This window comes from Asparagus officinalis, chromosome 3 (assembly GCF_001876935.1).
Source record: "Asparagus officinalis chromosome 3, Aspof.V1, whole genome shotgun sequence".
Classification (NCBI taxonomy): domain Eukaryota; kingdom Viridiplantae; phylum Streptophyta; class Magnoliopsida; order Asparagales; family Asparagaceae; genus Asparagus; species Asparagus officinalis.
The window spans coordinates 104,071,195-104,082,037 of NC_033796.1; the positions used below are offsets into that span (position 1 = coordinate 104,071,195).

Here is a 10,843-nt window from a genome sequence, read left to right on the forward strand (position 1 = left end):
CGTTAAGATCAACGTTTGAGAATTTTTAGACTATTGACAATTTTTTACCCCTTGGTACATGATGCAACATGTCAAAATCCTCTAAAATTTTATTTATATGTAATTAATGTGCAGTAGATCATATCTCATGGTTTGGATATTCAATTGTGAGCCCAAAATTTGAATTTGAGTCTATAGTATTCGCATCCTGGATGCTACTAGCACAGCACAACTCCATACATATGTACATACATATATCCACACGTACACTCAAGACACATACATATACACATGTACATCCTCGTTATATAAGGGGATTCTCATATGAGAATGATGTGGCTTAATCTCCACTAAGTTAATAAATGACAGAGAAAGCTCTTAATAATACTTGGTTGCCAATTGAGCCACCTCATTACATATGAGAGGATTCCTTCATATTTCATATCATACCCATTAACCTCCACACACACGTGTGCGCGCGGGCACGTGCATGCTTATACAAAGTACACACACATGCTTTGTAAACTAGAATAAACTAAAATGGACAAAGAATCTTGTTCACCAATCTTTTCATCCATTGATTTTGCTTTGACATTAAGAGGAAATTATACATACCAAGGTACACATCCCAAAAACCTTAATACATAATACGAATCTCAAAATAAAATCAAAGAATGAAAAAGTTAGCAAACAAAGGCTCCTATCCACTTAAATTTATTCTAGCTTCACATACACAGATGTATATGGATATCCTTGGTATCGAAGACAAAGTTAGCCGTTGGTATGAAGTCACCACATCTCAAACCCTTCTCTAAAGTTCGTAAAATTAAAAAGATACAAGAGATCACTTTACATTAAAGGTAATCTCTGTAGATGAGGGGCTAAGATGTAACCATCTCACTACCAATAACCAACTTTGCTCTTGGTATATGCCGTCTCACACACCCCCAATTAACTCGCATATATATGCTCATTATTCAAATCCACATTATAAAAGGTAATAACAAGAGGACGAATATAGGGCTCCTTGATATCAATGACCAAATTTGGTCTATAGAAAGATAGTTACCTCCAATCTACTTATCTAATGAGTAATCAAGTGATGATCATTTTCAAGTGAGCACCTTTAAGTGTGTGGTGAGAGGTGACTATCTCACTATCGATGATCACTTCCATTCTTGATACCAATGCTACCAAATTTTCTCTAACTAGAATGTATAGTAGAAAATCACCCAAGCAAAGTATAAACCCAATATTTTGAAGACTCTTAACATCTAAAATCACCATCAAAACACAAAAACATAGTTGAACTCTCCCTACAAATTTCATCATCTCCCTACAAAGTCGGGTTCTTAAGATATAGCGGAAATCCATTCTAACTCGCCATCATCACGAGGCTTCTTTAGAATTCGAAACTCATCTATAGCATCATTCACGAACCTCTTCGTCATCGTCAGGAAGACCATTCAGCATTTGAAACTCATCCATAATATCATTCATGAGCCTCTTAACAACTCTTAAAACTTAATACAGAAGAATACCTGACGCTTTAGACACCTTGGCATGTCTCTCTCACCCTCCAAATTTTTCTTACTTCTCACAAAATCTACTAAACAGTGTCTTTTTAGCTTCTTATTAGATTCGGAAAATGAAGATTTAGAAGGCTCCTTGCTATATAGCTCTCCACTTCATGTGCACGTACCGCATCCATGGCTACAACGGAATCTTCAATTCGCTTTGGACCCTCACCAGCTGCTCTATCAACACCCACTAATACACGAATATTATCTCGACTCTCAATTAACTTTGTTTGAATATGCCCGGGCATCTAAATTTTCCTTAAAATCATAGGAAACACAAAAGCATACTGAGACAAATGCACAAATACATGAAAAGGATGGATTTGCCAAATTCAAAGTTGTTCAACAAATAATCAATAGCTGATTGAAAAAAAACATGAAAAATCTTCAGCTGATGGAAACTACAAGAAAATTTCACATTGTAGAAACAAAGCGAGCAAAACTCTCAACATGATCACAAGATATTATACAAGCTGCAAATCACAGAAGGAGTACATCACCTGTGGTGTTTTTGAGTTTAACAACTGACAGCATTGCAGTCCTCAGTTCAACTTAAGGGCCTGTAGGGCAAATTCCCTCAAAACTGAGCTAGGATTGATCTTGACCCAGTTTTGGGGTAAACTGATTCTTTTTCTATCCAAGGGAGGGTGGATAAAAAACAGAACTAGTTTTAGGCCCCTTTTCTTGGCCTATACTGGCCCGATTTTTGCCAATAAGAAAACAAAAAATCCCAAACTAGGTTAGGTTTAGTCCTAGCCCAATTTTTAGGGTTTGCCAAACAGACCTTAAGGCTCTGTGACAGGAACGAGAAATCTTACAGTAATACAGAAGTGATGTGGGTTTTCAAAAGTCCAAACTAATTGACAATATTATATAAAGTGTCCTCCATTCAGCAAATAAATTTGATTACTAAAACAAATAGAAATAGAATAAGTATGAATTTTGAACATCAAAGGTAAAGGAAATAAATAGAACATTGATAATAACCCCTCGACAGAGTCGCTAATAGTTAAAACACTAATTCATCAATAAACATGTATATTAGGCACACTGCATATGTGTGAAACATAGTATTAAACATTGCACAGTCTCATTGATCAAACTAAATATCAACATAAATTCAACTTACTAGAAATAAAATCCAACATAGCCTAGCAAACATGAATTCTAAATTTAAAAATAGTCTCCCATCAAGAAATTCCAATAAACACAATAATTCCTGAAAATAGGTAGGTATACTATAAGTAGTATACCAAATATTAGGAAAAAGAAATCCGCATACGTTGGGAAGCACTACACCTTAATTTTTTAATAAGCTTCATAAGCACTAAAACAGACTAATCATACTTAGTTGAATAATAATTTGATTTGGAACAACTTAGTAAAAATCTACCTGAAGTCTACTGGAAAACATTACGACCCCAACACTTAAAATCAAGTCGCGAATTCTACATATTGTTTACAGTAAAATCTACATGAAGTCTCTAGTAGCACAAGCTCGACCTTGGTATTCACCGAACATCACCATAACAATATTGTCTGTAGACATATTCCATTCATCTGTTTCTTGAGTACTTGTAATGTAATCGTGATCTTTATTACTATCGCGTATCTCTACATTTTCGAGCTACTGCTCCACCGCATCTAATAGATCATCCTCTTCCATATTTTCATCTCTTATGAAATTATGACGAATAGAAAAAGCATGAATAATTCTCCCATGAGTCTTTGTATCAAAGAAAGTTGGTGTCCTAAGTATGACCCACTGTTAGGCCTCTGCAGAGCATAACGAAGAATGGAATGATCTGATAGGGATCCCTCTAAACCAGGTAAAACTTAGGCAAGCTCAAGATTTAGATCACACGGATAGGACATTATCACACTGGCGATGATATCGCCCTTCTGTCTCGATATCTAGACCAGTCGTCAAGAGGCACAATCATTTAATGTGTGTCAATCCAGAGCTCCAAGCACACCCAAACAATCAACCGATGGAAACAAAGGCATTAAGTATTTAGATGATGAATACCTATGTATTCAAAGCATAAGTTATTATATTACCTCAAACCATTTCCATTTGTTATCTCCCGCATAAATAGTAGTGGAATCGTCTAGCTTGACATAATACTTTCCGATCTTGATAAACGCTCGAAGCACCACCCGTTAAATTGTTGACTTATAGTTTCCTCCATGCCTCCTTCACACAACACCTTCCATCACACTATACTATGCTCCTACTAACATCATCATGAAATCCACAATTATACTAACCAACTCTATTTCTTTATCTTCAACTACATTTTCCCGTACACATTTCCTTTGACCACGTATTTTGGTCTTGCATTTTCTACTAAATTGTTGCATAAAAATCAATGTCTAAGGAAACAACACACACAATAATGTATACAATTAAAGAACTTTGATCAAACTAATAGAAAAATACTAGACTTCAAAAGCTACAACCTCCAATGTAGCAACTTCAATACAAATAATAGCAAAGAGGACTTGGAAAAAAACGATGGTCATAATAATTAAATACGTGTCTCTTAACATTATTTCAGTTAAACAAAATTGCATAACACAACCAATTTAAGGGTGTGTATTTAGGGGGCAACTGTTTAGTTCAATTTTTAAAATTCACAACTTGCATAACAGCAGTTTGGTTCTATTTGTAACTCCTCGTATGTAAGTTGCCTCCTACCTTTAATAAATTGGAAAAATATTAGTCAATTTTAATATTTTTTGAAAATTTTAAATTTTAAAGAAACAATTTCTTTTTTACTTTCTTAAAAAATGGAATTTTAAAATTCTTGTAATTTTAATTCGTTTTGGAGGAATATTACATTTCAATTAACTTTAAGAATTTAAATTTAGGCAATAAAAATAATGTTGTTCAAAAAATAATTTTAAAAAACATTACTTTTCATAAAAATAATATTGTACAACAAAAATATATTTATACATAAAATTATATTTTAGTTAACATAATATTTTTGGTAAAAATATAAAATTTTGTTAACATAAATATTTTTTGAGAGCAAACTTTTTTAAAAATATTTTTTAGGAAAAATATTATTTTTCAATGGGTAGTATTTTTGGAAAAATGATAACTTTTGGAAAAACACTTTTGGGTTAAAATAATTTTTTTTTTGGACACGAAGTCTAGCCTAAGATAGCATGAGCAAATGACTCAAGTAGTACTGCCAAACTGAAAATGATTAAATTACCTAGGACAATTCAGGAGTCCAATATCTAGTTATCCTTATGCAGCAAATAAAATACCAAAATGTATCCTTTCTCACCTTGGCAATAAGGTTAAGATTTTTCTTTTCAAAAGAATACAAAAAAGCATGCAACGAAATCGGAATAGGCTTGCAGATTACCAGTGATCCAGAAACTATTAGCAGTCTATTAAGCACTGAAGCAGGAGCTCCAACTAGAAATGAGCCTTCATTCAAACTTAAGGCCTCGGTTCCACATTCGCTAAAATACGACTAATGAATCAAATTCAATCTGGCTTGTCTGTATTTGTTTACATCCTTTGGTGCAATGTCATGAAACAATGAGACATGCACAGGAGCAGATGCCAACGATACCGGAAATCTAAAGAGGCATGAAAGTAGGTCTTAGCCAGAGTTGGAACCTCAACCAGGTTGGTATGGATTTTTTTAGTAATAGGATCCCAGCACAGTTGCAAAACTGAGTTTTACCTCCAATCTAGCTGACTGGCTGGATTTATCTACCATCCAATCTCGTTGTTGCTGTTTGAAGTGATCAGTAACGATGCGAAACAACTAGCACTGGGGGAAGGCTCAGCAGATATTGGTTCATTAATTTAATTGATACTTAAATTTATGCTAATCCTACTCCTGAATATCATTTTGCTATTTAACATTACCACTATAGAGACCAAGGAAAAAACAGTGAAGAGCTTCTGCTACCAAGTTCAATCAAATTGAGGGCCTGAACGGAACTAAAAACCAAGTATGCTATAAATATAACTGTATAAAATTGTGTCAAATGTGTATATGTGAGATTCAAGTTGTGTAATCCGCCTAGGACCCCCCACCCCCACCCCACCCACCACCACACAAAAAAAACCGCGTTGTATAGTTCATGTGAATCGATTCCCAATACATTTGCTAACCAATTCTCTTCAATACACAAATTGGTTCCCCAAAATTAGCGTAAAACTCACAAGTATGCGGGAGACAAAGTCCGTTTAAGTGCAAATGCGCAAGATGCAGTGAGATGTGCGCAATAGATTGAAGGGAGGCGCATTATAGAATATTCAGTCAATGACTTTACCGTAACTAAATCCCTATGTTAATAAAACACGAAATGAAATCATCATCCCAGAACGAACTGTGGGGAAAAAACTCCCAAAAAAAAGAAAAAGAAAAAAGAACCTCATTGGAAATGAGAGGACAGTCTAAAGAAAGAGAACAAACTCCATAAAGAGAATCATTTGAGTATTTTGTATGAAAAAAATATCGTGATGCATAATTAGCTTTTTAGTTTCTAGCTTTCTATTATACACTAATGGTAAGTGCCCCAAAAACATATTTACGATGTATCATGTATCAAACTTGCATACTGAAGCAAGCTAACCCCTCAAATCCAAATTTTCTAAGTGGTGAATTGCATGCCCGAATTCGTACCACGACCTGCTATGTAACTATGCTCGTGGATATAGTGTATTCATATATCAAGCAGAAAGATGGCATCAAATTCTAAGTATATCAATTCACAACAAGAAAGACCTGGAAAACACTTCTAAAAAAAGGGCATACCTTTTACCTTCATGAAGGCCAACAGAGGAAGTCGAGAAATGTACATCTCAAAACCGCCTCAGTCAATAAAGCCTGCCAATGCACTCAGAAGAACCGCATAGACATTCTTTCTCTTTAATGTTGCCTTCTGAATCTCGGACTTGATCGATAGTGTAATTGTAATGATACGTCAGCTCCTGAAGTGGAGGGATATTATCAATAGCAAAGAAAGCTACGTGAGGCATTCTCTTATCATCATGATCATAAAGCAAATTTTGTGCGTAAAGGTTGGGCGAACAGCTATGGTTAATAAATCTGCCAATATTTCCAAACTCAGCTGCATCGATTGTGAAACCATCATCCTTCATCTCAGAGGCAATCTCAGAGGTAGCATCTAACTCCAGACCCGGTATATAACTTGGCAGACCCTCCCACAGAGCACGGTCTTCATAGTTATGCCCTATATCAAAGAGATATTCATCATTGGTCGTCCTCTTCTCAGCATCTGCATCCTCAAGCATTTCTCCTATATACTCGCACACGAAAGTGCCAGAAGGAATCGAGTACAAGGATCTCACTCCCCAACCCCTTTTGCTAGTCTTGAAAATCTCCAGTGGTAGTTTAATACCATGTTGACTGACCCTATTGTGGCATGAAGGAGGGCACTTGCAAGAAGGACCACACTCATAAACAAGGGGCTTCGCGTTAACAATAGCGCCATTGTGGTTAAACGGAATTTCTCCACCATTCTTCATCGCACAAGCACATTTCTCAGTATCCGAGCACCCGTTTTTGCAATCGCAGCCCATTGGAGGTTTCTTGACATACCATGAAGGGTACATGACCTTAGAAATATATTTAAAAGGCATTGGCTGTTCACTATCGACCGTATTCACTGCACAAATGGGTCTCCTTTCTTTTCCATTGGATATATCTTTCACACAAAGGCCTTCCCGTTCTTTTGACTTCTTCGACTTCTTGATTTCTTTTAAAGCAATTTCAGGTTGCCCTGCCATTCTCCTCAACTGAAACTTGAAAACACTAAAACCCTTATTGTTCAACTCTGGCCAGAATTTCTCAACTATGTACAGCCCGTCATAGATAAAGGTGGCCACCATCTTGGGTTTTGAACCACGGGAATCACTTTTAACAAGCTCTTTAGAACCATAAACAACCCGTACAGGTGTTTGTGCAGCTATACTGTTCTTTAAAGCCAGGTTTCCCCGTTCAAGTTTCTGATCTCCTGCTGGTTTGTCTCCACCAGCTGCATTTCCTCCTGAACCGGAATATATCAAAACATCTGAACTAGCTACATCATCAGGGTAACCCCCAGATGACACAATACTTGTTGCAAGATGCACACCATTTTTCTTCGTGTAATCAATTCCGCCTTGAAAAGGACGATGAATTCCGATGATAGAGAGCTCCACCCTGTAGTGAAATTCATCACCAACCTCAACTCCGGGTACATGTCCTATTATTGCCTCACCATCATGGTTTACCCATTCTTTATTCTTTTTTAACATACCAGCAGCCATTAAATCAATCCTCTGACTCTTTTCATTTTCCTTTGAGTTTGCTTCTTCCATTTTTAAGAGCTTCCTAAACATCAATTGAAACGTTCGAAGAGTTTTCTTAACCATCATGCGACTGGTGCCCTCTTCATTGCTTCCGTCTTTGTGAGTTAGTTGAGGAGGGACAGATGGAGTCATAGTGATAGATAACTCTTGGGGTCCATCATAAAGGGCGAGGGCCATTTCATTTTCATCATTCTGAAGCTGGGATTCTTGTTCATCCTCCATATCCACTCTATTTTCATGTGCATATACAGATTTTTTGCCGGAGGCAGAAGCAGAATTGCTACCTAACAATCGTTTTGCTTTCTTTGCTTTGACTCTTGGAGTGATAGAATGGGAAATGGTAGCAACTGACTTTTTCCCCTTCCTCCATGGACAGTTATCAGCAGCCATCAAAGCGTGCACGATTTCCTTATCCCCCAAAACTTCCAAATACTCGTCACGTTCTTTCACTCTCTTGATGGATCCCTTATCTACTGGTTTCTCTACCAAACTCCTGCCTACTTTTTCTTCTCGCAATCCTTTACCCTGAAGACTATTTCTAGCTGGTCTCACATCACTAGCTTCCAACTTCTTCTTAGAAGATTGAATCAACAATTTCTTCGCTCTTTGACCTTCCAATGTACTCTCGCTCGAGCTACTCTTTTGAAAATCATCACTGTCCCTGTGAACTTGCCGCCTCACTATCCTAAACTCATCCTTATCCTCGTCCGATTCCTCCATTTCCTCGGTGATCCTCCCAGTTCTCTTCATCTCGATCGCTTCTAAAGAAGAAACACTGCCCGAACCTTCCATAACATCCTTTTTCTTCAGCAAGGCTTTCTTCTCCTTAGCATTAACTTGCTTGCCCTCACTATTTTTAACCTTGGCCATGTGCTTTTCACCAGGCAAAACCCCGTCTTCTTCAAGTCTCTTAATAACGGCATCAACATTTGTTTCTCCGATTTGCGTTTCATCTTTCTCTCTCACCGCATCCTCAACCGAGTTCTTGGCCTCTACGACGTTCATTCTCACCTCATCATCATTGACAGCCCTGCTCTTGCTCTTGCTCTCGCTCTCAGAGGAAGCAATGGGTCCCGCATTCGAATTCTTAGAAGAAGCTCTCCCACATCCAAGAGGAAAGTCTCGAACCGCCGAGACCTTCCTCCTCTTCAAACCAACAAATCTCTTCGCATTCAACTTCTCCTCCTTAACATCCTCCTCATCCGCACGTTTCTTCAAATGCCTCATCCCCTCCTCGTCCTCCACATGCCCAATAACCTTCACCACCTCGTCATTCGGCAGCTCCGCATCCTTCCCTTCAATCATCCCTTTCTTCTCCTCTGGGCTAGGATTAGGGTTTGGGAGCGCCAACTCATTCCCTTCAACATCCCCGTTCAGTTTAGGGTTAGGGAGCCCCAAATCATTCCCTTCAATCTCCCCCACTGCCTCCTTCGGGTTAGGCGGCTCCAAATCTTTCCCTTCAATCTCCTCCTCCTTCTCCTCAGGGTTAGGGTTAGCAAGCTCCAAGCTTTTCCCTTCAATCCCCCCCTTTTCAGCTCGTAACTCCTCCGAATCGATCAGAGCCTTAGCAGAACCATTCAAGCCCTCTTTCGGGACCTTAAGCGAGCTACTCGCTTCAGAGGCGGCATCAGCATCCGCCTCGCTAGGGCTAGGGTTTGAGGTTACCTTAACACCGCAGCCCTTAGGGAAGTCGCGGACGGCGGAGACGGCTCTCCTCTTGATGTTGATCGGAACCCTAGGCGGAAGCGGCGACATCGCCGACGGAATCCAGCTCCTGCGCCAAAAAAGGAGAAATCTTTGAACGGAGGGGAGCTTAATTGGTAGGGGATCGAGTGATGGGGGATCGATGGAAGAGAGGGATCGAAATTTTACCTGATTAGGAAAAAAATAACGGTCGAGATTTGGGTTTTTTGGGTGGAGTTAGTTACAGGTTGTGAAGTGGAGAGTGCAGATGAAATGAGAAGGGGACGAGGATTTGTGGTCGGTAATGAGGGCAGACTTTTTTTTTATTAAAAAAAAATTACATGGGATATTTACTATTAGTCCCTCAATCTTTGATAGCTCCACACTACTAGTCCGTCAATAACGGCTCGTTAGTCCTCAAATCCTAGGGTTATCGCAGTTTGGTCCATCAATGACCCAAATACGCTTTACTTATGATTTCTCTCTTAAAACTCGTCTTGTTAAAAAAATGGTTATTTACACTTTGGTACTCTAAGGTTTACACCTTTTTAACTTTTATAGCCAAATTTTTTGCACTTTGATACCCTAAAGTTTACACATTTTTTAACTTCGATACTTGAAGTTTTTTTCTGGCCACTTTTGTTATGATAAAGTTTATAACTTTTTAGCTTTGACACCCCATTAATTTTTGACACTTCCATACCCCAAACTTTAGGGTGTCAAAGTTAAAAAATGTGTAAATTTTGAGAAGTCAAAGTTAAAACAAAAAATATGGAGTCTTTAAGGGTATGAAAGTTAATAATATGTAAAGTTTGGGGTATTAAAGGCGTCAAAAAAGTTTGGGTATCTTAGAGTTAAGAAGGCGTATACTTTAAGGTATCCAAATGTCAAAAAAAACTTTACGGTGTGTTTGGGAGTTTACTAATGGAGGGTAGAGAGGGGGAGGGGAAGGGAAATATCAATTTAACCTTGTTTGGGAGTTTTCTTTAGGGGAGTAGAGAGGGGGAAGGAAGGGGAAAGGAAGGAAAAATAAGAATAAATTGGCCAGGAGAAACCATTCCCCCCCGCCCCCCCCGATTCGGGCGGTAGAGGAGGGTAGGGGGAATCGTCGCGAGTGCAGTAAATTTGTAATTTCCACTTGCCCTTTGTCAACAAGATCGCTCCTTTTTGCTTCCTTTCATTGATTTGTGATCGATTTAGGTGTCAGCTGCCAAATTTCTGGTGAAATCGTCAGAGCGCGTTCTTGTCC

At 38.3% G+C, this 10,843-nt stretch overlaps 1 protein-coding gene across 4 annotated transcripts; it reads right to left on the reverse strand.

The window, feature by feature from the left end:
* Window positions 1,201-9,877, reverse strand: LOC109835622 (histone-lysine N-methyltransferase, H3 lysine-9 specific SUVH6-like). 4 transcript variants are annotated; one of them, XR_002245631.1, is made up of 2 exons: window positions 6,360-9,877; window positions 1,201-1,807 (listed from the first exon to the last, which is right to left on the reverse strand). XR_002245631.1 is itself a non-coding variant. In XM_020403591.1 (2 exons), the coding sequence occupies exon 2, from the start codon at window positions 9,664-9,666 to the stop codon at window positions 6,415-6,417; it is 3,252 nt and encodes a 1,083-aa protein (XP_020259180.1). In that variant the 5' UTR covers window positions 9,667-9,685; window positions 9,784-9,875; the 3' UTR covers window positions 6,233-6,414. The 4 variants fall into 4 exon arrangements, 1 of the variants encoding a protein (XP_020259180.1); XR_002245630.1 differs by having other exon boundaries at window positions 1,201-1,817; XR_002245629.1 differs by having other exon boundaries at window positions 1,201-1,817; window positions 6,353-9,877.